Below are 27,140 nucleotides of genomic sequence, written 5' to 3'. Positions count from 1 at the left end.
ATAGAATCCAGATAATTTTGATCCTGTGATGCATGTTAAACATAGAAGTAAAATTCTTAGAAAAGTTATCTAAATAAATGTAAATTTGTCTCATTTATTCATTCAAGTGAGGTTTTACCACTTAATCAGCCTCTTTTCTCTTCAGCTAATAGAAAGCAGTCATATACAAAATATGCTTTAGAAAATCATTTTAAAAATCTATACATGGTGTATCTGATACCAGAAAGTGACCCTATTCAGGTACAGTGACATGATCCACAGAGGACATGTTCCAAGGAAGGCATTTGGAGATGAAATAGGTACTGCTCAGGCACAGTCTATTCCAAATGAAAGTCTGTTCCCACCTGGATCAAACTACTACAAAAGCTTTTCAAGTTTACATAATAATCTTAAAAGTATGTCCATTTTTCCATGGAATTTGAGAAACAAGATGACTAATTTGCTCTAATTCTTGTATCAATGTATCACCAATACTCAAGCCTCCCATTCTCCTAACTTGGTGACCTTATGACATTACAGGGGGTTCCCTAGACTCGTATTATTTTAGAATACATTTAGTAATATGGCTTTTGGCCTCTTAGGCCAAAAAAATCCATCAGGTTGGATTATTTTTTTATTTCCAAGCATCTGGAGAGCCTAGCCATAAAGGGAATATTAAGAAATTTAAGTACATTTTTTTAAACTAAAAGAAAATACAGCTAGTAGTGTCATGCCATATTTTACTCTAGTATAAAAAAATTCTATAAATTTCTTATGAATTCTCTTTGCAGAAAAATGCATAGATACACACATATGCAAAGTTTTGAAAACAATGTTAGCAGGGGTTCTTGAATCTCCCAAAGTCTAGCCATGAGCTCCAGAATCCTTACCCTTAAATTAAGGTAATATTCATTACCATTATAAAATTATGCCCTTTAAAATAAAATTTATATTTAAATAAAAGTCTCAAAACGTCCAAAACTTTTAATAAAATAAATTTGGAATCAAACAGTGTGTTTCTGTGTACTCTATATATTTAATATAAAAAGAAAATCCTTCTTTAGCATACATATACCCCCAGGTATATGCTAGCAGTTTTGTATTTGTTATTCTTGTGGAAGAAAAAAAATGTCATAATTATTTTGTGAGGTTTGTACAGTCTTTGTTTCTTAAATTTCCACTACAGGACAGAATATTCATATTTTTAAGATGTGATTGTTTAGGGCAGTGTTCTCTATCCACATTAAACTGCTAACCCATGAACTATCTTTCCTTCAACCAAAGCCAAAAGAAGAAGAAGAAGAAGATAAAAATAGAAATGAAAGGGGAAGGAAAAAGCTGGCATTTCAGAAGAGAGAAGGGCATGGAGGAAAACACAAGAGACAGACAGGAAGTAGGGGATATTAAGAAATTCTTTTTAGAGTTAAGTTTAACACACACACACATCACACATTTTTGGCAGGGGTATCTTACCATCAAGTAAGCCAAAACTGGATGAACAATTCCAAGAATATTCTAAATCAGAACATATTCTTCTTTTTGAATACAGCATCAAATTAATCTGTAAATACCCTTATTTTTCAACTTTGTTTTTGAAAAATCTTGCACTATTGTTTAATTCTTATTTTTATTTGAGAACTATTAAGTTTAACCTAGAAAAAGCAAAATATTAATTATTGCTAGTGACATCCAAATTGCTTTTTTTCTAATACAGATGAAATAAAACACCAAATATGTTTAAAAGGTTTTATAAATAAATGCCAAATGGAAGTGAAGAATAACAATTTAGTTCCAAAAATTAGAAACTACAAGAATATCATATTTAAAGAAGGAAAGTAAATTGTTCATCCTCACAAATAAAACATCCTGGATTTCACATAGATAAATTAGTAAATTATATCTAAAATAGTGTACAAAGATTAGAATCTTCTGGGTTTTTTTTCCCTCCTAATTGCAAACAGTTTTTGAGTGATATATTTTGTTTCCTAGTATTTCCTATAATCTAACATAAAAAATATATTTTAGCTTAAAATTGCCCCAGGAGTGGAAGAGACTGCACTGCTAATTCGACAAATTGCTGACCACAATTTAATGACCTCGAAGAGGGATCCTCATGAATGGCTGGATAAATCCTGGCTTGAAGTTTCACCATCTAAGGTTTATTTCCTAATATATAAGTTAGATATTTGCAAAGCAAATATAAATACATGTACTTGAATTCTTTTTCTGGTACCATTTTCTTGTTCTATCATGCTTGCATGAGCATATGTAACAATAGCCATAATGCACAGCACTTATTTAGACAGTTTTCCAGAATTATGAGTATCTTTCAATCTCATAGAACTGTTTTTTTTATAAATTTATTTACTTTTGGCTGTGTTGGGTCTTCATCGCTGCATGCGGGCTTTCTCTAGTTGCAGCGAGCGGGGGCTACTTTTCGTTGTGACACACAGGCTTCTCATTGCAATGGCTTCTCTTTGTGGCGGAGCATGGGCTCTAGGCACGCGGGCTTCAGTAGTTGTCGCTCGCAGGCTTAGTTGCTCCGTGGCATGTGGGATCTTCCCAGACCAGGGCTCGAACCCCTGTCCCCTGCATTGGCAGGCGGATTCTTCCAAGAACCTTTATTTGGTCACACTGAAATCTGATTTCAATATAATTTTCAAATGTCACAAAATAGTCTTTTCCCCCCCAACCATTTAAAAATGTAAAAACCATCCTTAGCTCTTGGCCTGTTAAAAGGTAAACAGTTACATTAAAATCCTGAAGTTGATCTGAGGGCAGGCGGATTCTTAACCACTGCACTACCAGGGAAGTCCCTCACAGAACTATTTTAATGGGATCTTTTATAATGAACTTTCAAATCTAACTTATTATAAGGCGATCTAATGGCTTCAATGTCTAATATTTTTAAAATATAATAATTTTTCTAATTCCTACATTTCAGCATTCAAAATAGTAGGTATATTATGAGAATAGCAAAATTCTATCATTCTGTGATTTGTCAGTAACTCAATTATATAATTGAAAGTAGAGTTATGAAATAGTTATAAGATTAAATAGTTAATTTTTAGAAATTCCTTTTGTTTAAGCATAAATATTTCCAGGCTTTCATACCAACCTAGTGTTTCTGTTACCTTTATTTTTTATTTTATTTTATTTTATTTTATTTTTTTTTTGCGGTACGCGGGCTTCTCACTGCTGTGGCCTCTCCCGTTGCGGAGCACAGGCTCCGGATGCGCAGGCTCAGCGGCCATGGCTCACGGGCCCAGCCGCTCCGCGGCATGTGGGATCTTCCCAGACCGGGGCACGAACCCACATCCCCTGCATCGGCAGGCAGACTCGCAACCACTGCGCCACCAGGGAAGCCCTGTTACCTTTATTTTTAATGTATTCAAATCCTGAAGCCATGAGAAAAGAATGATGAAGATCATTATGTACTAACTTGGAATGACCTTCAAAATATATTAAGTGAAATATGAAAGTTGCAGTGCAGAGCATGCAGTACACTACCATTGTGTAAAACAAGGGGAAATTAATATTTATATGTATTTGTTTGTAAATGAATAAAATATCTCTGGAAGGATACCAAGAAATTATAACATTGATTATCTCTAGAGAGAACTGAGGTAATGGAGTAGGAATGAGACTTTTCACTGTATACCTTTTAGTGCCTTTTGAATTTTACCTACGGAAAAAATAAAATTTTAAAACAAATAAATAAAATAGTCATATATATTAAATCATAGAACTTTTACATGCCTAACAGAACATAGCACTATCAACAAGTATGGGTATAATTAATTATGACATATATGTATGTATGTGCAATTTCCTTCCTACAAAGGCACGTCCAATCTACTCACATGTCTGTCGTTTGATAAACTAAAAGAGGGTGCAAAAAGCCAGTGTAACCCAGAAAAAAAAAAAAAAGAAATTTGGCAATAAAGGTGGCTGCTACATTTCTAGACATTTATGAGATCTCTCTGAAAATGTATATTTTTAGACTGTTAGGGTCAGTTCTGGTTGATAGTAATTCTTCCTGTACTTTTCACAATAAGCCTTTCCTGAAATTATAACATCTGTTAGATATCATAAACATAGTTCATTTAACCAAACCATGATAGTATATGGTCTACAAAGGGAGAGCTAAAGAAATCTTGAGCTATATAACTAAGTCCCCTAAAACAGCGGTCCCCAACCTTTTTGGCACCAGGGGCCGGTTTCGTGCAAGACAGTTTTTCCACGGACTTGGGTGGGGCGGGATGGTTCAGGCGGTAATGCGAGCGATGGGGAGCGGCAGATGAAGCTTCGCTCGCTGGCCCTCTGCCACCCCCTGCTGTGCGGGCGGGGGGCTGGGGAACCCTGCCTTGAAAGGTAGAAGAGCTGTCATTAGATAAAACGATCGCCATTTGAAGGAAATGGACTGTAATGAGTCTCTTTGGATGAGTGATTAGACTGAATGAACTTTAAGATCCTTCCCAATTCTGGGTGTATGAATCTTAACTGACAAACAAGTTTCCTTCCTCCTAGCCATACTTTTCCCCCCCAAGCATCTCAAATTGAGTGGTAGGTGCAACAACAAAAATTTTAATCTGCTGGAGTGAGTAGAGTAAGAAAAAAACCACTGGCTGATTATTCCTTACACTTTTTTCTAGGAAGAAATGTACTTACTTGATTTTCCAAGTGTTAATCCATTGGTGGCTCAGCTCATGTTAAATAAAGGACCTTCACTGAACTGGATACTATTAGCAACTCTTTGTCAACTTCGGGAACTCCTACCTGAAGTTCCAGAAAAAGTGTTAAAGGTTAGCTATTTGAGATCCATATTCTTCTATGAGTTTATTTCCTTTGCATTTGAGTATCTATTTTTACCATAAGGGTTTTCAAAATGAAGTTATCCAAGTTTGTTTTGGACTTCACAGAGCAAAGAAATGATTTACTTAAACTAAATTTCATACAGAATTCTCATTGGTCGTCAATCACATTATATATTTTAAAGCTATCTTATATAGATAATTCTGTACAGATCATTTATCACACTTCAAATCATTTTGAAGTGTTATACTGCCCACAGATATTCAATTACACACTCTATTCATGTGTTTATATTATCTCTTCCAAATAATCCTGAAGCCCTTCTTTATAGTAGTAGCTAAAGAGAACTTTAGCCTTATCAGTAAGTTTCTTTAATTTTTATGAAGAAAATGGTATTCATGTAAATTGTGTAGCTAAAACTTTTATTTTAAATGATTAGAAAATAGATGCAAATTACAATAAGTTTTTCTTTTAATGGAGCCTAATTAAGTTATGTTCTCACTACATGGATCAATATAATACCTTTGGATGGACTACTTATTTATATTTTTCCTTATTTCCATTTAGATAAGTGTCATCACTTATATTTACTTGACTGATGTTTATGTTGTATTTTTATTATATTAATTAATTTTTAAATTTTTTTTAGCATTTTTGTGACATCACTTCCTTATTCAAGATTAGTCCTTCTGTAACAAAATCACCTCAAATTTCATCACCTCAGGAAAATAGGAATCAAACTAGTGCCTTTACTTCTCAGACTTCAGCTTCTGGCTCTTCAGATTCTGTCATTCAAGAACATAATGAATATTACCAATATTCAGACTTAGGAGAGACAGTGCCTGAAGACACAAACACCGCTTCAAATTATAACTCTTCCCTTATGAAACTAGAAGAAATGCCATGCATTTTACCACCTGTGACTTCTTACAATCAGACCAGCTACTGGAAGGAGTCCAGTTGTAACCCTAACATAGTGCAGAATAATTCTTTCCTGACTAATATAGAAGCAAGGAATGTGTCTGGTAGTTCCTTTCTGAACCAGAATGATTCAGAGTCAGATGTCTTTTCTTTGGGTCTAACAGCAATGAATTGTGAAACCATGATATCACCAATTGACACTCAGAAGAGAGTTACCCCTAACTTTATAAATTATCAGAAAAAGGGAACACATGAAGCAAAAGGACCTACAAATAAAGAATTGTCTGCCCCTGTCTTTTCACTAGAGGGTTCTCAACCTCCTCTTCATTGGAACTTTAAGAGAAATGTATGGCAACAACAGAATCACTCATTCAACTTACAATATGGTACAGAGCAGAATACATGTGACAAATGGTACTCTCAGAAAGATAATTTATTCACTAATCAGCAAAAATGCCTGTCGGATGAGTTAGAAGGCTTCATATGTGAAAGTTCAAATGCTGAGACTAAAAAGACTTTCTGGAAAGAATCACCATCCGTCCCCAGTTTGGATTTATTTTGTGCTTCTGATTCTAATGTAAGTCAAAATGAATTCAACAGTCTTTATTTCTACCAAAGAGCTGGAAAATGTTTAGGAGAGAAAAGGCACTCTGTATCTTCATCTAACCCAGGAGACAAGAAATCATTAACAGGTAATACTGTCTATAGTTGATAAAACTACTCTCTAATGTAATTTTAAAAGATAGACTCATCTCCAAGTTAAAAAAAATTTTTGTTTTAATTACTACACTTAAGAATCTTCAATAACTTTGGCATCAAAGAAAATCAAAATTCTAATTATAGACTTTTAAGAAAATAAAGGCAAAGAAAATAGGTCAAATTCTCGTAACTTTAGATGAACTAAGCATTTAACTTAAGAAGTTACAAGTAAAAACATGGAACAAATCTAAGTCAAGCAGAAGACTAAGATTAACAAAGATTAAATAAAGAAATTAGTGAATTAGAAAAGTAGCCTCTCTGTCAAGCAGGGATATTTAATGAGCTAACATTTATTAAGAACTTATTATATTTTCTTTATGTGGATTTTTAAATTTTGACAATCCTACTAAATAGATACTAGTATTGGCTCTCTATTTTACAGTTGATGTTTCTGAACATTTAGTCATATCAATTTTTTAAAAGAACAATTTTATTTTCTCACTTCTGGTAATTATACCTTTTATTTCTGTGTTATTTCTTATTGCCTTGGCCTAAGCATTTATAACAAAATATTAAGTTCTGATGCTCATACAAAGGTGGCCTTACTATGATGGGGAAAAAACAAAAAGAAAGGAGAAGCTGGAAGCTTCAAAACTCCTCTTTTGCCCAGGCCATTTTGTGAGGCCAAAAGGGGCCCAGAAAATCTTATATTCTTTGTTTTATTAAAAGAAGAACACTCGGGGCTTCCCTGGTGGCACAGTGGTTGAGAGTCTGTCTGCCGATGCAGGGGACACGGGTTCGTGCCCGGTCCGGGAAGATCCCACATGCCGCGGAGCGGCTGTGCCCGTGAGCCATGGCCGCTGAGCCTGCGCGTCCAGAGCCTGTGCTCCGCAACGGGAGAGGCCACAACAGTGAGAGGCCCGTGTACCAAAGAAAAAAAAAAAAAAAAAAGAGGAACACTCAAACTATATAAGTCCCAGACTCACAAAACTTGGATTTGGTCCCATTTAATAGTCATAATTTGTTTTGTTCCTGATTTTAAGGGAAAATATTCTATCCCTAGTTTTGTAAAACTTTTGTGAGGAGTAGATGCTGAATTTTATTCAAACTCTTTTTGGTCCCTATTGGGGAAAATCAAACATGTTCTCTCTGTTGACATTAATGTAAATGTTTACAGGTTTACTAATAATCATTTTTGTCATTTCTGTGATAAACCTAATTGGCTTTTTTTAAATATCTTTATTGGAGTATAATTGCTTTATAATGTTATGTTACAGTTTCTGCTGTACAACAAAGTGAATCAGCTGTATGTATACATATATCCCCATATCCCCCTAATTGGCTTTTAAGGAATGATTTTTTACAATATGCTATTAAATATGGTTGCTAATATTTATTTGATTTTCATATCTACATTCATAATGAAATTAATTTATTGTGCTCTATTTGTACTCCGTAACAGTCTGACATGAAGGTGATTCTGGCTTCATAAATGAACTGGATGAAAATTTCATCTTTTTTCCACCCTGGAACAAATTAAGCATGTGAATTACTGTATATTTTTTTAACATAGGGCATCCATATGTATGAGATAACCCATTTTTTCAATGAGAAGATCTCAGAAATTATTTTTTAATAAATTTTAGTATTTAAGGTTTTAGGGATATAGATGGAATAGTCAATGTCTACCTATATTTTAATTCATTAATTTAGTTATAAATATATTTTAAAATCATATATCATATAAATAATGTTGGTTTAAAAATACTGCTTTTTTCCACTTTGCAATTATTTTTATAAAATAACTTAATTCAAACAGAACAAGAATAATTTTTTTTTTTTTTTTTTTGCGGTACACGGGCCTCTCACTATTGTGGCCTCTCCTGTTGCGGAGCACAGGCTCCAGTGCAGGCTCAGCGGCCATGGCTCATGGGCCTAGCTGCTTCGCGGTATGTGGGATCTTTCCGGATCAAGGCACGAACCCATGTTCTCTGCATCGGCAAGCGGACTCTCAACCACTGCGCCACCAGGGAAGCCCTAACAAGAATCTTTGATGCTAGTATCTTCATTATCACTATGGCAACTTTTGACTTTTTTACTGTGGTTTTCCATAGCACATCATTACCTCCAAATATGCTGTTTAAGATGTAACACTTTTTGAATTCATATTGATGCAACCCTAGAAAATTTGTCCAGAGCCATTGGTATAACCTCAAGATAATTTTCCGTTTGTTCTGAATGTATATTTGTGGTCTCTATGATAAAATTATTGATTTCATTTCCTTTTTTTTTTTTTTTTTTTTGCGGTACGCGGGCCTCTCACTGTTATGGCCTCTCCCGTTGCGGAGCACAGGCTCCGGACGCGCAGGCTCAGCGGCCATGGCTCACGGGCCTAGCCGCTCCGCGACATGTGGGACCTTCGCGGACCGGGGCACGAACCCACGTCCCCTGCATCGGCAGGTGGACTCTCAACCACTGCGCCACCAGGGAAGCCCTGCATTGCCTTTTGAATTTGCTTATAATGGCACCCAACTTTTGCCATTGACATTATATGGCCAGGAATAATTACTACTGTTTTAAATATTTTAGCCTCCCTTTTTATTGATTTAATGAATCACTCTCTATAAGTATCCAAATCTAGAATATTTCAGGCTAATGTGTCATATATAATACAATCATAAAAGATGAGTCTATACATGATCACTACCTATCATATATCAGAGCTCAGGATAAATTTCACAACATTACAGATATGCATTAAGAAACAGGCTTAATGAAGGAAAACTTAAAAGCAAGAGTCTTAAATCCAGGGAGATTGAATTGTTTGTACAAGGCATGAGCATACAAATAAAAATACATGTATCTAACACTAATCAGTATTGGGCCTTTAAGAACAAGCACATATATGCTAAAAAAATGTAATTTTTAATAATTATTTTATCTCAGTTTGGAAATTTTAACACTTTGTAAATACATGATGAAGAGACAGGATCCACTTGAACAGCTGGAAAAAAAATACCTACACGTATTATTATCAGAAATAAAATGGTTTTCCTCTTCCTCCTTTTAACAGATTTCACGTGCTCACAGCTACCACCATTCAAAAAACAACGTCTAGTGTATGAAAAAGTCCCTGGTAGACGTGATGGACAAACTCGTCTGAGGTTTTTTTGAAAGAAAGGATAGTGCTGCATGCCACATTTCATTCTTTGTTATGATAAACCAGTAATAAAATGATTTAGGTTTGCTCATATATCAACAAAAATGCAATTGTTCTTTGATGTTCTCGGTGTTTCTACATTAAATTTTCATAATATATATCTTGCCTTATATCTTTGTAAGTAAAGTATTCTAATTAACATAATATTGTTATAATCCAAATAGCTCCCAGATTCACTTAAACATGAAAAGCCTTTTTTTTTTTTAAGAGAAATAGAAAACCTTGCCAGATGTATATCAAAGGGTTGTTTGTTGTCTCCTGAAGGGCCTGCTGTCTCCACCTTTCCTCCAGCAAAAGCCTTTGAAATGAGCCTCCATCTCAGTCTGACCCTCTGAGTCCAGAAGTGAAGATCACCACAGTCAACCCTCCACTACCAAGAAAGTTAAAACCTAGGGCAAAATTGAAGTTAGAGAACTTCCAATTTAAATGCTGTCTTCATAAACAAAATTTTCAAACAAACCACTAAGAGAAAATATTTGCGACCCACATGACAGAAAAAGGGCACACATTCCTAATATACAAAGAATTCCTACAAATTGATAGGAAAAAAGACAACCTAATAGAAAAATGGGAAAATATATGAATAGATATTTCACAGAAGAAACAAAAATAGCCAATAAACATTTGAAACTATATGAATAGATATTTCACAGAAGAAACAAAAATAGCCAATAAACATTTGAAACAATATGCATCTTCATTATTTATTAGGCAAATGCAAATTAAAACAATAAATTACTGCTTTTTCACGTATCAGATCAGCAAAATTTTTGAGAATTCCAGTGTCAGCATATGGGAGAAAGAACGCTTTCCTGTATTGTTGGTACATTTGGGGAGGATAGTTGGTATATTTTTACATGGATGATTGTAGGTTTCTAATTAGTATTTGTATTCCATTGAATACATTTAAAAGAAAGATGTAATAATTTTATTTTAAAATGTCAATATTTCTAGTAAAATTTTATTCTTTGCAACTGTTCGAAGTTCTGATGAAACTTTTACATGTCAACTCTAAAATGGAGGTACGTGGATTTGGGACATCCTTTTTGCAAAAATGTTTGAAGACCACAAGCATTCTCTCTCTCTCTTTCCTGGCTTCTGAAATTATCACCCTGTTACTACCAAAATTGACCTCTACCTTTTTAGACCCAAAGGACATTCAGACATCACCTCACTTGATTTCTCTTCAGTGTTTGATACTGTTAATCACGTCCTCCTTTTTGAAACTGGCTTAACTTGACTTTAAACCAACTCTCTTACTCTTTTATTACACTTTTATTTATAGGATGTTTGGTTTTGCTTGGGTGTGTGGAGGGTGGAGACTTCAAAAAGAAACTATTTCTGGAAATTTTATTGGAATTTCTGTTGTGCTTTCTTAAAGTTTTGGCAGGATTTCTCCTCAACTAAGGTAAGGCTGTCTTACCAGTTTGCGGATCTCCTTGATCCCATCTTTTTTTTTTTTTTAACTTTTTAAATTTATTTATTTAATTTATTTTTGGCTGCATGGGGTCTTCATTGCTGCACGTGGGCTTTCTCTAGTTGCGGCGAGCAGGGGCTATTCTTTGTTGTGGTGCGCAGGCTTCTCATTGCAGTGTCTTCTTTTGTTGTGGAGCATGGGCTCTAGGCATGCAAGCTTCAGTAGTTGTGGCACTCAGGCTCAGTAGTTGTGGCACACAGGCTTAGTTGCTCCGCAGCATGTGGGATCTTCCTGGACCAGGGGTGGAACCCGTGTCCCCTGCATTGGCAGGCAGATTCTTAACCACTGCGCCACCAGGGAAGTCCCTTGATCCCATCTTTAATCAGCTTGCAGAGGAGAGGAGTTTCTTTACAGGCCCTAGACTGGGGCAAGCTTAGGCCAAGTTATCAACACCCACCCCCCCTGCTTCCTCACCAAATAGAGTGAAAGCGTCTGAGTCCTCCTGCCTGTATTTCTCAATGATGCTCGGTGTTTAAGGACACATTCATTCTGCCTGGGTCTGGAGCAGCCTCTAGTGCTGTTGCCCATCAGAGGTATTACTGGGGGGCAAGTCTTGTGTTGGTAGCCTGGGAACAGAGGATAAAGTAAATGAGTTCTGCTTCAGCAGAGCACTCCCAGGGAGCGATTGTCACGTGACCGATTGGGTTGGTCCATAGGAGAAGCCTGAAGGGTTTGGATAGGTCCTTGTTAGGGGGTCAGAATTGTCAGTCCAGCCTCCAAGATCCTCTCCCAAACACCATATCACATGGAATTATTTAGAATAGGCCCAACTTCCCAGGTTGGCTCTTACCATGGAAACTTCGGTTCTCTGAGCGCGTTTCCCCGTGAGGTTTTTCATGTTCTAAGGGGAGTTACTTGCCCTTAGATCTATGACTGGTAGTTGTGATGCTCACCTTTGAGGGCTTTTGAGTGGCCTTACCCCCAAGTTCCTAGGCCCAGCCCAAACTCTGTAGGACTCATCAGAACATCAGCTGTCCCTTCCAGTTGTGGGTGGACATAAGATACTCCTTCCCTCGTCAGTGAGACTCAGCATACAACTGGGGATCAACACCAGGGTGTCCCACGCCTTGCCTCTCACAGTAAGAGCCCGGTTATTCTCCCCAAATAACAAGCCTGCCCTAAAGCAAAGTATCCAACAATTTTAATAAATGGAGTAGCCTAGGTTGGAGGGGATGGGGGGGTGCAAACTGTAGCAATCCAAAATGAAAGCTGAAAAAAATACGTTTTCTGTCTTTTGCTTTTTTATTTGGTTTATCATTTTTACCATACAAGAATTTTAAATTCCATACTTAATTAAATTATTTATTTATTTATATTGCTTATTTATTTAAATTTAATTTGATCATCAAGTATACACATCTTCTCTTTTTTGATTTCTGGGTTTCCTGCCTTGCGTATGAAGCCCTTTTTTACCCTGAAGTTACACAACTATTCTCCTAACTTTTCTTCTAACGCTTTTTTATCACCTTTCTTTAACCTATGTGGAATTTTTTTTGCATAGTATAATACAGGCCCAATTTTATTTCCTTCCAAATGCATAGCCAATAATGCCAGCACTATCTGTTAAATTAACTATACTTTCCACTGAATAGAAAAAAAAGTCAGGTCTATTTCTGAACTATTATGATCCATCCAATCATCTATTTTTCTAGTCCTATACTACAATAATATTGTTTATTTTGAATTTTTTGTTTTGAATATTTTGGTTTTTTAAGTCATATTGTTCTGATTCAGCAGCTTCAAAGTAAGTTAGTATCTGGTAAGGCAAGTTTCACCCTCCCATGTTTCATACACACACACGCACGATTTTGTTTTGTTTTAATTTACTTATTTATTTTTTATTTTTGGCTGTATTGGGTCTTCGTTGCTGCATGCGGACTTTCTCTAGGTGCAGCAAGTGGGGACTACTCTTCGCTGTGGTACACGTGCTTCTCATTGCGGTGGCTTCTCTTGTTGCAGAGCACGGGCTCTAGGCCCGCTGGCTTCAGTAGTTGTGGTGCATGGGCTCAGTAGTTGTGGCTCACAGGTTCCAGAGCGCAGGCTCAGTAGTTGTGGCGCATGGGCCTAGTTGCTCTGTGGCATGTGGGATCTTCCTGGACCAGGGCTCGAACCTGTGTCCCCTGCATTGACAGGCGGATTCTTAACCACTGCACCACCAGGGAAGCCCACGTGCACAGTTTTAAAAGCTATTCTTGGACACTTGATTTTCCATATAAACTTTTAGATATTTTAACCAGTTTCCCTTAAAAAATAAAATAGAAATTCCACTAAATTTATATAAATTTCAGTAAGACTGCATTTTAATGAAATTGTCCTAATATCCTGAAATTTATTTGGACCCTGTTCTATAAACATCAGTAAAATCTTTTATGATTCTTGCACTTTTGTTAAATGTATTTTCAAGTATTTTATATAGTTTTGTCATTAAAGTGGAAATGGAATAGTTTCCATTTCTATTTTTTAAAATTATAGTTGATTTACAAAGTTGTGCCCATTTCCATTTTTAACTAGCTATTGTCAGTGTAGAAAATGCTTTTTATTTTTCTATATATACTTTGTATCCAGCCAGCCTCCCAAATTGTAATATTACAAATTCAAGTATTTCTTTTACTAAACTGAGTTTTCAAAGTGTAAAATTATATAATCCATAAATACAGATATTATTCCTTCTTAAATGTTTATGCCAGCAAGTCATTTGATGAAATCCAATAGCTGTTCTGAATAAAAACTAAGTGAATTAGTGAAATAAGAGAAGGAAATTAAAGATGATAAAGACAGTTTACTAAAATCAACAGCAAATTTCATATTACATGGTGAAATGTGGAAGCATTCAGCATATTAGGAACAAACAAAATACTTTTTATCACCACTATTATTCAGCACTACTTTGGAAGTCTTAGCTAATGCAGTAAGATGAAAAAATGAAATGATGTAAACATTCTCTTCTTTAAACCCTTCATGTAATGAATGACATTGATAGATTTGCTTATGTTGAATTAGCTTTGTAAGGTTGTATCTTCTCTTGATAAACTACAGAACCTGACTTGCTTATATTTAAGACATTATCTATACTCATAAGTGAGATGTCTATAGTTTTCTTGTACTATCTTACCAAGTTTTTGCCAAAGGGAAAGTGAAATCAAGAGATTTTTTTTGACACATAAAAAGCTCTACATAATTAACGTATACAACTTAATGAATTTGGAGATACGTATACACCTATGAAACCACTAATACAATCTATGCCATAAACTTACCCATCACCTCCAAAAGTTTCCTCCTGCCTTATTATTTTTTGTGATAAGAACAATTAACATAAAATCTACCCTCTTACCAAATTTTAAAGTATCCAGTATAGCAGTGTTAACTACAGGCACTGTGCTGAACAGTAGATTTCTAAGATATACTCATCTTTTATAGCTGAAATTTTGTTTTTTGTTTTTGTTTTTCGTTTTATTTGTCTGTGCTGGGTCTCAGTTGCGGCATGCGGGATCTTTTAGCTGCGGCATGCAGGACTCTTTTAGTTGCGGCATGCAGGAATCTTTTAGTTGCAGCATGCAGGCTCTTAGTTGCAGCATGCGGGATCCCTGACCAGGGATTGAACCCGGGCCCCCTACACTGGGAACATGGAGTCTTAACCACTGGACCACCAGGGAAGTCCCGAAAATTTATTTTTTAATGGAGATTTTTTTTTAATGCTTTTTGTTGTTAAGATGGAGAATGGAACATGTTTAAATGCTGATAAAAGGATGCAGTAGAGAAGTTGAAGATAAAGGAGAAAAAGGCTAACTGATAGTGTGACATTTCAGAGGTGAAACGGATCCACAGAATAAGAGGGTTAGAAAAAAGACACCTGAATTTTGATCGAATGGAAGGGATTCAGATCACTTAGATTTGGAAGTTTAGTGGCTGGAAGTTAAAGAAGTTCCATCTTATGACTTCTACATTCTCTACTATAACACTACTTATGTTCAAATATATTCTTATTTATTTATTTATGGATTTATACATAGCTATTTCAAAGAGCAAATGTTGCCAGTAATTGAGATATTTCTGCATGTTATACATATATCTGTTTTTCACAAAATTCTATGAGGGCTTGTAAACAAAAATTTCACCTCCCACTTCCAGCACTCAATCTCACAAGCAAACAAAATCTATGAAGCCTTAACACAAAATCAGACACAAAATGTTGCTGTCATTAGCAGAAATTAAGCAGAAATTTTATTTCCAAGCTCTTCAAAGATTATAACAAACACATATAAAGTATTCTTTTAAGTGTCCCAAATTAAATCAAAGGCACATCATCAAAGTAAAACACTTGTGACATCGAGAATTCATTTAGGTTGTAATATTTTCACATCACTTTTTTTTTAATCATTTGCAATATTCTGTAGATCACATTTAAACATTGTTTTAAAGACATGAAATAATTTAGTATTTTTTTTAAGTAAAACCACCATTATAAAATAGAGGAACTTAAGAAGACAAAGATCAAATCTGCTTCATATACAGGATGGGGCAATCTAATACACAACACAACATTAATCCTTTCAAACAAGTTTGCTAAGAAACAGCTCCCATATTTAGTGTTAAAAATAAAACAATCTTCTCATTTAGAAAAATCGAGACATCATTTGATTAATAAAGCCCATTCTTCCCCCAATTTTATACTTGCTTATCTTCATTTAGAAATTATAAATTCATGAGAAAAGAACAAATTTTGTTATGGTATAAAAATCTTAGTCGGGAACAACAAATTACAAACATTTAATTTTTTTAACAAACAATACTGTTTTCCTTCCCAAAATGTAAACATCTAGTAAATAAAACATATGTAACATTCCAGGTATAGAAACACTAGAAATTCACTTAATGAAAGAGGTGTATTTTGGTATATTTGGCGGTAAGGTTTTTGTTTAAGTATAAAGCACTTCAACAAAGAACCAGGCCATTATTATTTAAAACCTACTCCTTCACCCAGTTTCCTTGAGTAGAAACTCATAAATTTCCATAGAATTTTGGCTAAAGGACCAGGCCACAGGAAAGGTCCTGTGAAAATCTAAAAGTCATTTGGCTGGAGAAGTGTGTTCTTGAGATTTGGAGGCAGTCATTCATCACTTGGTGCTTGAAAGCATTCCTCAGCGGACTTCCTCCCTATTGGAAAGAGAATTTGGTAGGCTTTCACTAAGTAAGATTTATACATAAAATTAACTAGTCATCGTTTCATAGGTCACTTTAGGGTTCTCAGAGAAGAAAATAACATGTTAATACCAGAAAATCCAAACTACACCATTGAATGTGTAGGACCCACGAAAGTGCTCTGTAAACAGAAAAATGCTGTGCCAGCATAAGACTATTATTTTAATACCATAAATGTGGACAGTTTCCATTAAAAGGTACAAGAGTACCTGATAGTATGATTACTTCCTTCTTGTTAATGTGAATGATTTCCTTTTCAAGTATATGAAAAAAGACCTAAGATGATTACTTCCTGTATAAACACCCCTTAGAACATGTAATTTGAAATATATTGGCCCCAAAAGACTCTAATAATTTATGCCCTGCCCTGCTCCCCCACCTCCAAAAAAAACAGTGAAAATGTGCATGAGACCCCATACAACACACTAGAACCCAGGAAATTTATTATAGGCCACCAAAGAGGTGTTTTCATTTCAAGAATACATTTTTAAGGTTCTTTTAACCCTACTCACACTTTCCCCAGTTACTCCATTTCTTCCTCCATTAAAACACAGAAATACATTCTGAAAGCTTCTAGGAAAGAAGTCACAGCTGGTGATAGGACCAAGTCTCCTCTGGGGAGTCCTTAGTCCCAAGAGTAACAAGTCAGTTGATAGCACCAAGCAACAAATCACAACTGCAGGATGGTGTAAGGACAGAGAAGATGGTATTGAGGTCAAGAAATTATTATCGGCCAGCTCAGTTCAAAAGCTCAAGTACATAAGGATATTAGCATCTCATGAGTTAGTGCAAAGAGCATTGAGACTCTTCTACTTAGATGTATTCCACAAGCAGGCAGGTTAGAGTCACCCTTCAGGGAAAGTTGTGCGTTTTGCTGGGTTTATCCAAGAACAGTAGATATTTAAAAGTCAGTTGCCCAAGTCCTTTGGGAAGCCCCATGATAATGCCATGGCCCCAAGACGGCCTGGTGTATCATTACTCACCAGTCTTCAGAGTAAAGCACAGGATCTGGGCTCCCGAAAGGGGTTGCTTCCGGCTGGAACACCTACCAGCAGGGCGTCCTTGCAGGCATTCTGCATGCAGTACTGTTGAAGCTCTGCCGCTGCCTGAGAGACCTGAAACAAAGGGACAAGAGCTTGACAAGCTGCTCACAGCCAGATCCATCCAGCAGTCACTTGAGACTCTGAAAAATGACCATACAACCTGACAAAGGTCATACTTTGTACAACCTCCAAGAGTCTTTTTTGCTGAAAGTTCTAATAATTGCACTCCAAAGAGGAAAGGTTACTATTTCTATAACCTTGATTTAGGGTATTTTTGGTTTAGTGGCTTACTCAACAAAGGAAAGATAAAGCCATATCTTTCATCCATTTAGAATCCTAGTTTTGAGACTAAATTTGTAAAGAAATAGCTTATCCTAGTGTGCCCTTTACAAATTTTCACTTATAAAGCATGCATTGATATATCCAGGTCTGCCATGTGAACAGACTATTTTAATGTTTACAAGGCTGGATGGAGCCTTATCTGGTCTGCTCAAAACAAGTGACGAGGTCCCTCCATCATGGTTTTTTTTTTTTTTTTTTTGCGGTACGCGGGCCTCTCACTGTTGTGGCTTCTCCCGTTGCGGAACACAGGCTCCGGACGCGCAGGCTCAGCGGCCATGGCTCATGGGCCCAGCCGCTCCGCGGCACGTGGGATCCTCCCGGACCGGGACACGAACCCACGTCCCCTGCATCGGCAGGCGGACTCTCAAACACTGCATCACCAGGGAAGCCCTCCATCATGTTTTTGAAGCAGAACAGCTTATTGGTTAAGAGTGCAGTCTCTGGACAAGTTACTTAACTTCTCAGTACCTGTTTTCTCATCTGTGAAACGTATTTAGTAACAGTGCCTACCTCCCTGAGTTGATGTAATAATTAAATGAGTTGATGAATGTAAAGCACTTAGAATAGTGTTGACACTAGTTAGCAATCGTTTGTGGCAGACTGCAGAAACAGTCACAATATTTTGCAGCTCCTACCACCAAGAAGTAAAGTCTTTATCCACCCCTTGAATCTGGCCTGGCCTTGAAACTTACTTTGACCAGGACAATGGCAGAAATAATGGGCAAGTTCCAAGCTTAGGCCTCAAAAGCCTTTGCAGCTACTTCTCTTGCTATGGTTGCAACTTAAGACCACCATCAAATGAGCCCAAGCTAGCCTACTGGAGGTCTTGTGGAGGAGAACCAGTCAGCCAAACCCCAGCCACCTGCCTACTAACCTCCAGACAACTGAGTGAGGCCATCCTAGATCATCCAGCCATCAGCCAACCCTCCATTTGATGGCAGATGCACAGAGAGCCCAGCAAAGACCAACAGAACTATACAGCTGAGCACAGGTTAAACTGTTGATCCAAGACTTGCGAGTTTATAAAGGTTGTTTTAAACCACTAAGTTTTGAAGAAGTGTATTAGGCAGCACTGACACAATATTATTCTGCCTTTCTTCTTAGCCTCCCTTTGATGCATAGTTGTACTTGGAGGCTTTCCTTGCTTTCCATTTTTCTTGTACTGAAAAAGTGTTTTGTATAAAATCTCACCCATATTGTACAAAAATGTTCCAATTGCTGTTCAAGTATTACTACTAATTTGTGTTAATTTTCCAAGCTTCCAAATAACTGAAAAAATCAATTCCTTAGGTGTCAGTTACTATCTAGTTTCTAGAATACTTTAGGAATTTTAGTTTCATTAATGTAATAACAGTTTACTTTATATCATATAAACATGTAATATAATATTGCCAAACTAATGTTTAACCTTGCCTTTCCCTCAACAGAAGTTCTGACATTTTCATGTTAATTATAATTGGAATTACTGATTATATATATGTGTTATTAATTCAAAAGAAATTTGGAACCAATTATGCTCATGCTTATTATCTCAGCTTCAGAGGGAACGAGTGAACTCCACACATGATGGGTGGAAAGAGACTGTCTCCCAGGACTCCCAGAGAAATGGGACTAACTGCACCCTAGCCTAAAGAACATGGTCAAAAAGTTAAGGTAAGGGAGAGGCAAAGCAAATGAGAGAAGAGTAAAGTGGTCAGCATTTCTCTAGCACTTTCAAGGGAAAGAAACTCTGGCCTGGGAGAATACAAGCCCAAACCCTTAGAAGTTGTATCCTCCCAATGGAGGTGGGATAATCCCTACCCAAATCATATGACTTTCCTTGGTTTGAGCCCAGGCTGACCCATCAACTTCTGAGAGACTTCTCCAAAGCAAAGAAGGGGTCCTTGGAAGGATACTGAGCATTGAAGCACTGGGAAGGGGTGCCCTCCATCGTATCCTAAGAAACTGGTATTCTGGTTTATTTACCAGTTAGTAGGTCTGTGAAAGAGAAGACGTCTCTGGGTGTGCTGAGAACATCCATCCATCACTGAGCCCTGAAATGAGTCAAAACAGACCCTGGAAGGTTGTGACTCCCTAAGGTGCTGCCTGAGAAAAGCCCTGCCAAGCACCCCAAACCATACTCCCATGAGGACACCATGCAAATAAGCTTATTATCTGTGTGACTTTGAGCTATTCACTTGACTTCTCTGTGTCTCAGTTTCATCACCTGTAACTACTTTTTAAATGTAGATAAGAATACCTTCCCCAGCTACTGCACAGGGTAGGCAGGCATCTGGCTCACAGTTTTTCTTTCCACTTCAGGTCCCCACATCATCTTAAACATTTCCAACAACCCTAGTTTCATTTCCCTGAGCTCCTCTCTTCAAACAACCTTCTCCTCAACAGCAGTAGTTACAGCCAACACCTGTAACTGCTCCACATCTGTAATTTCACACTCCAACATCCTGCCTTCCGATCACAATCTCTCCTGCCCATCCAGGGTGCTGCTTCCTTTCTCCTCACTACACCTGCTCTTTGACCTCAGGGGGAACATCTCTTCCTTTTTTGTCTGGCCCATCACAGGGAGGCTGGCTCTGTTCCTTCTCCATTCAGCCTGGGTTCAGCCTCTTTCCGGCCAGACCCTCAAATTCCTTGCTCTCCACTCCCATTTCTAGCTTTCTGGCAAAACTCCCCCGCTAACCCACTACTTGGATCAACTACCATTCACCTTGGGCACTCAGATTCCTGGGCAGCCAAATACTGCTGGAGACAAAAAAAATAAATAAAGTAGGACAATCAATCTCACAGTAGCTGGGTCTTCAGAATCACAAGGTGTCTATGATTGTGCCTGCTAGGGGGTCCTCTCCCATTCCCAACAGCACTCTCTCCCTCATCCTCAGCGCTTGTGACACCGTAAGTTCCCTTTTTTCTGCTTTAAAAGAAAACTTGGCCTCCTATTCCACAAAGAAAATTGTCATCATACAAGGTATTAAGCCCTTCTCTGGAAACATCTATGTTAACACATATCCTTCCCCCTGTCTTCCTGCCTCAGAAGGTGCCCCTCCAACCCCAGACCCCCTTAGACAGACTACCTATCTCTACCTCCAGTTCTCCTTCTCCATTTGTTTCTCCCCTTCGACCTAAAAATACAGTGTGTTCCTTCCTCTCAACCTCAAAATACAGCTTTTCATTTCCTAAATTTAAAAAAAAAAAGTTTCCTCTTTAAAACCAGATGCTTTTTTCAAAAAAGTCTTTCTATCCTATTACAATCTAGATTCGGCATCTACTACTACATATGTCACTGAAACCTCTTCTGCATTCCACAGCTTTCTCTCTACCTTGTTTTAGAATCAATTACATCAATTATTCTCTGAAATTATTTTATTTATTGGTTAGTGTGTTTATTGTTTATCTTTCCCACTAGAATGACGTATTCTCAGTACCTAGAGTAGGGCCTGGTACAAAGAAAAGGCACTATTGAGGTCCACAGACTATCGCAGCAATGTCCATTCATTCACACACACATTCTACAAATAATGCGATATACTAGTTGGTAAACACAATTACACATCAGATGCTTTTTAATCAACTGACTAAACATTGGACACGTTGACTAAGCCCCAGAATTGTGAAAACCTCTCCTTCCTCGCTTCAGTACCCTTACTTTCCCTTGCTTCCCTTCTCGCGGCCATCTCTTTCGGCGGGTCCCTGGGTTCCACGCTCTGGTCACTTCCTAAGTTTCACTCCCATACGTTCTTTCAGCCTCGTTCTCTGAGCTTCGGCCCAGGGAGCCAAACACCTCCCGGGCATCCCCTCAAAGTCCACGTATCCGAAACTTACGCATCATCTCTCCTCCCTACCATAGCGAATGGCAACGCCATCCATCCTGTCACCAGGCCAGAAACCCGAGCAGCGCCCTCCTCCCCCCTCATCCTATCAACCCATTACCGAGGCCCATCCATTCAGTCTCCTCCGCAGCTCTGGACCCCATCCTCCCGCACCAGCCAAGTCCGGGGGGGGGGGCCCACCAGCACGTCGCCCGCATTCCTGGTGTCCTCGCGTCCGTCGGGCACCCCGAGTCATTGTCCCCATCACTGAAACGTGACCGCGCCGGGGCTCTCGGTCCCGGACCGCCCTCGCGGGGACAGGTGCGTTTCTCGCGAGCGCCAGGGTCCGGGCCTGGCCCTGCGCAGACTCCCACCGCCCGAGGCCGAGCCGCGAGCCTGGTCGGGCGCCGTCCTCAGGGCCGCCCACCGCGTCCGGCCACCCGGCTCGCTCTCGGGCCGGCCCCGCAGCTGTCCGCCCGGGCGCGGCCTCCTCCTCCCAGGCCCGCTGACGGCCGGGCGGTCTCCGCACCCCGAGGCCAGGCGCCGGCGCGGGCCTCACCTTGATCCTCTCTACGCCGGCCTCCAGCTTGAGCTGCTCCACCAGGCGCTGCAGGGTGCTTACGCTGGCCCCGGAAGACATGGCGGCGGCCTGGGCTCCGAGCGAGTGAGCGAGCCGGTGGGCGGGCGGAGACGCGAGGCCCCGAGGCCCGGCGCCGCCCCGGGGCGGGGAAGCCGCTGCGCCTGCCCCGCCGCCCGCCGGCCGCTCCCGGCCTCGCCCGGCAGCCGCTCCCCTCAGTGGCAGACGCAACTGGTAAGCGACACCTTGGGGTCCCGAGCTGACTGACACCTAACTCTGCGTTCTAAGCAGGGAGGGCGCCTGCGTCTACCCCTGGCCCCCGACCCGCGTCGCGGGGCCCACACAGGGCGCCCACCTACGAAGCTTCTAGGAGGAGCAGGAGTGGGTGTGGGGGATGGAAAAGGCGAAGACGCTCTCCTGGAGACTCGGAACTGTGACTGCGTGTGGACGGAGCAAGGTGTGGAGAGAGTGGCAGAAATAAGGGGCCACGTGTGAAGGCTTCGAAGCCCTGCGAGGGAGTTATCCTCGGGTAGGTGAGGACGGTCGATGGGGTTTCCATGCAACAGAAACAGGTTTCTGCGTTAGCCTGTGACTGTGTGACGGGAATCCTAGCGGTTGACCCGGCAGGGTCAGTAAAGTAAGCAGGGTAGAATCGCAGACCCTGACATCTTTGCAGAACATACAGAAGAAAATTAAATTCAGCCCCCCTCACTGCCGTCTCGCCGTTCAACTGTAACCATTGTTTCTGTTGTGATGCATTTTTTTTTTATAGTGGACATTAGTTTGTTTCACAAAACTGGCATCATTACTATATGTAAAACGTGTGGTTTTTGTGTTTTTTAAATTAATTTATTTTATTTTATTATTTATATTTGGCTGCGTTGGGCCTTCGTTGCTGCACGAGGGCTTTCTCTAGTTGCAGAGAGTGATTGCTACTCTTCATTGCGGTGCGCGGGCTTCTCATTGCTTTGGCTTGCCTTTGTTGCAGAGCACAGGCTCTAGACATGTGGGCTTCAGTAGTTGTGGCATGTGGGCCCAGTAGTTGCGGCTCACCAGCTCTAGAGCACAGGTTCAGTAGTTGTGGCACACAAGCTTAGTTGCTCCGCGGCATGTGGGATCTTCCCGGAGCAGGGCTCGAACCCGTGTCACCTGCATTGGCAGGCGGATTCTTAACCACTGAGCCACGAGGGAAGACCCAAATGTGTGGTTTTTGTTGATTTTGTTTTTCGCTTAATGTATTATGAATATTTCCTTATTATTCTTGTGCGCCATTGTATTTGTTAGAACCCGCTTAAACTGAGTAATGCAAAAAGGTAATACACTGGCTTGTGTAACTGAAAAGCCCAAGGACTTTAAAGTAATGGGTTTAATTGCCCAAATAATAGCTGTAGGGCTCTCATTCTCCATCTCTTGGCTCTGCGTTTTCTGAGTGTTGGCCTTGTTTTTTTCGATGGTAAATAGACTCCCTCTAGTGCTGCGAAGGAAAGTTTCATGCTTTTATTGCCCCAGCCTAGGAACCCCAGGAGCAGTAGCACCTCTTTTTTGTCTTTCTAACTGCTGCAGCCAAAATCCCCATAATGGACCTCACTGACCTTATTGAGTCATGTGTCCACCCATGAACCAGTCTATTTGAAGGCAAGGGTTTGTGTGTTGTTGGAATGCCCGGATTAGCTGCCCCTGGCCGAGAGCAGGATGTGGGCTGGCGTCAGCCCCACCTCTGGTGGGCCCTGTGGTGTGCCACCCAGCTTCCCATTTAGGACCAAGGCATTCATTGCCCCACCTGCCGGGAGTAGCAGCAGCTGATGCCTCTCAGCTGAGTCCTTCTGGAAACTGCCCTTAGCCCGAGAGCCACCCCTCCCAGGGTCATCTCTCATCCAATGACGGATGTGTGGGATGCATAAGATCTGCACCCCAACCCCCTTGCCTCAAGCTGGCACAACAGTGAAGGATGATGGAAGCTCAGAGCTCCCCCTGGGGTCATCTGAGGCCTTTATGGCAGCTGCCTCACAGTTCAGTGCCTCCCCTGCCTGATCCCCAGTTCCTGGACTGCCCTACCGGTGTTGATCTTGACACTCCCCAACAGACTTTCTGCATGAAAATCTCCATCTCAGAGTCTGTTTCTCTGGGGAACCCAAACTAAGACACCCACCCAAACCATATGGACTGAAAGGGGAAGATCAGTTCCCTAAAGGAAAACCAGGATGCTGATACTAGAAGGGGGCCAGGGGGAGTCAAAAAAAAGATCTGCTCCTCCACTATTATTTTTAATGACTGCATGATATTCCATTGTACAACTGGGTCATAATTTATTTACCTATTGCCCTATTATTTAACACTGTGGTGGCCACCTTAAACATACAGCTTTGTGTATGGTTTTTATTTCCTTATGATGCATTCCTAGAAGTGGAATTGGTGGATCAAAGAATATAAAACAGTTTTTAAAACTTTTCCCTTCTTTATCCTCCAGAAGGTGGTAGCAATTGCTATTCCCACCAGAAGGCTGCCTGTTTCTCTGCACCCTCACAGTTCTGTATTGTGGTTCTTTATCTCTAAAAACCTAATAGATGAAAAATGGTGTCTTAAGTCTTTTAGATGTCTTAACTGTTGAGGCTGAACATTTCTTCTATTCCTTTTGTGAGCTATGTGTTCAGTCTTGGAGGTGTTAAAGAGTTTTTCTTATCTCATGACAAGAGCAGATTTGCACATTTTAAAGCCCTCTCCCGTGGGCTCCCTCACCACAAAGAACGTATATTCTTGTCAAAACATGAAAGTACACGTTAGAAACGTGACTAATGGTGACAGAATAGAAAAGTTGTGTGTCAGAAAGATGAGGCAAAGAACTCAGAGCGAAGATATAGACTGGAAGGATCAGGAAGAACTCATCTTAGATGGTGAGACCTAGACCTTGGAAACATGTGTCCTGCAGATGGCAGAAAGGGAGGGGGAAAGCAGGGAGAACAGGAGGCCATGCACACGTGGAATGAAGTAGTTAATGAATAAAAGAAGGCTCTAGTGAGTAACAGAAAAGTCACAGAAAACCTCATAAGAAACAGGAGTTTGAGGCAAACAGCAGGGTAGCCACATGGTAAGACATTTTAGGACTATTAATCTGGGATGAGGATAGAAAATGAACTGAAGCTGGGGAGGCAAGATGACTTCAATAGTAGTTTTGTCTTTTTGGTGGAGTGGCTGGATCAAGGCCCTAGAGAGGACTGTGAAGGTGGGATGGAGAACAAATTCAAGAGACTAAATCAGTAGGACTTCATTGTAGTTATGAAATGCAAAGGAAAGTGGGCAGAGGCTTCTGAAGCAGAGAATAGGTGAGATCTGATGCCTGTAACAGAAATTAGGAAACAGGACTAGGTTTGAAGGTAGGAGTGAAGAATAAGGATGAGTTTGGCTTAGGGGAAAGTAAGTCTTCAACTGTACTGCTTCGTGCCTCTAGGCTGCTGAAAATGTTTAGTGGCAGATGTTGATGTGGGAGACATCTGCACAACCTAATGGTAGCTGAAGAAATGAAATGATCTCTAGTTAGAAAAGGGGGCTTTGGGGTTGCCCACGGTGAGGGAACACCCAAGGTGATACTTGTGTGTCAGCCATGAGGTAGCAGAAAAGGTCTAGGAGTGTGCCCCATCTCCCTCCTTCATGCCCGATCACACCCACCACCCTGCTTGCTGCTGTATGATTGATTGTGCTTTTCTTGGAGAGAAGTGGTCTGGCTTTGAAAGAAACTGCCAGGTTTTAGCATCCAGCCTCCTGCAGTGATCCATGGACAGGCAGGCTAGGTGCCACTTGTTAACGGAGGGCTGAACATCTGTGCTTTGCTTTATACGTCACCAAAATGTCTTCTCATCCATTATTTTTGCATCATGGAACTTCAGAGTGGAAAGAGAACTTCAGATAAGGTAGTCCATTCCCCAATTTTAGAGACGAGGAAACTAAGGCCCACTAAGAAAAGTGACTTGCCTAGTATCACACAAAGTGGGAGGAAAAGAACTTCCATTTTAGCTTTCAAGAGAAGTCACTGCTTACCTGGAGGACTAGAGTCTGTCCCCACAGATGCAGTTATTTCCAGAGCTCTGAAAGGTGAGGCACGGGGACAGAGTATCCTTTCCTCCTCACCCCAGCTAAAATGCACAGATCACCAGTATATTATTTTAGAGAATTTGTTACCCATTTTTTTCTTGGTTAAGATAAAAACTTATAAATTTCCACTGTTTCTAAGAGTCTCAGTACTTTTGAGAAATGTCAGTGTCCTTGTAAAGACAAACATTTCATTTGTTTCCCTGTTGTGATCTATAATTCTTCACTCCTGACATGTATTTTGTCACCCTTTTACTAACAGTAGGTTATTTTTCCAGAAAAGCAGCTTTAAATCACTCTTCTCCATAAAAAAATAATGATAAAATGGGAAGGGGTTTCTGCCACCTTCAGTTTTCTAAAAAAGAAACAGGGAAACACATTAACAACTATATTTAATGTGACACAGTATAATGTACCAAAAAAAATCATTTCACTTCCTTCTACCCATTGCATTATTTTTAGAACTTAATGACTCAGGAGTGAAAGATTCACCAACAGGTGTGTGGATTCAGCTTCTCTGGAGAGATTTTTACAGGCTGCTTGAGACTTTGAGAGGCAGTGTGACTTAGGGCTACTTGATGTTCTTTTGAGCAGCCATTCCAGGCATGCCTCTGTATCTCACTGGAAGTGTCCCTTCTGTAAATGTAGGCCTTGAACTAGTGAGTAGCGGATTACTCCATTCGCTCTGAAAGTTCTTTCTTTCCTGAGTTGTCATCTCAGCTGCTTCACCTTGTACCCCAGGGTACAACAAGGGGCAGGCGGCTGCTTTTAAGACACACAATTCCAGTCCTAAGGAGCCTCACTTTTTCACTCTAGCACAGTACTCTGCACAAAGTAAGGGGTTCAAATACCTATTTAAATAATAAAGAAACAACGGGTTTGTAATCGTCACTAAACACTCTATTACCATGGATTTTAACAAACGAGACTCTTTCCTGTTCCCTCTGAAGCATTAATATATGCCAGCCATTTTACC

The 27,140-nt window shown here is 39.7% G+C and overlaps 2 protein-coding genes across 2 annotated transcripts in view; one reads left to right on the top strand and one right to left on the bottom strand.

Moving 5' to 3' along the window:
* SHOC1 (shortage in chiasmata 1) overlaps window positions 1–9,588 on the top strand; it is a gene marked incomplete at both ends in the record, with an annotated part of 81,328 nt that extends 71,740 nt beyond the window's left edge. The window contains 4 exons of the mRNA XM_079706620.1: window positions 2,005–2,136; window positions 4,635–4,784; window positions 5,444–6,407; window positions 9,488–9,588. Coding sequence (XP_079562746.1) covers window positions 2,005–2,136; window positions 4,635–4,784; window positions 5,444–6,407; window positions 9,488–9,588 — 1,347 coding nt within the window. The remainder of the gene's footprint in view (window positions 1–2,004; window positions 2,137–4,634; window positions 4,785–5,443; window positions 6,408–9,487) is intronic.
* Window positions 9,589–17,302: 7,714 nt separating this feature from the next.
* LOC307055126 (guanine nucleotide-binding protein G(I)/G(S)/G(O) subunit gamma-10) lies at window positions 17,303–22,150 on the bottom strand (the record flags this gene model as incomplete). Its single annotated transcript, XM_079707095.1, has 2 exons — window positions 22,064–22,150; window positions 17,303–17,428 (listed from the first exon to the last, which is right to left on the bottom strand). Exons 1-2 carry the CDS (start codon window positions 22,142–22,144, stop codon window positions 17,303–17,305), a joined length of 207 nt encoding a protein of 68 aa, XP_079563221.1. The 5' UTR covers window positions 22,145–22,150.
* Between the last annotated feature and the right edge of the window lie 4,990 nt (window positions 22,151–27,140).

This window comes from Hyperoodon ampullatus (genome assembly GCF_949752795.1).
Source record: "Hyperoodon ampullatus genome assembly, chromosome: 6".
NCBI lineage: Eukaryota > Metazoa > Chordata > Mammalia > Artiodactyla > Ziphiidae > Hyperoodon > Hyperoodon ampullatus.
The sequence above is the reverse complement of the archived record's forward strand: the minus strand, read 5'-3'. Positions and strand labels throughout refer to the sequence as shown.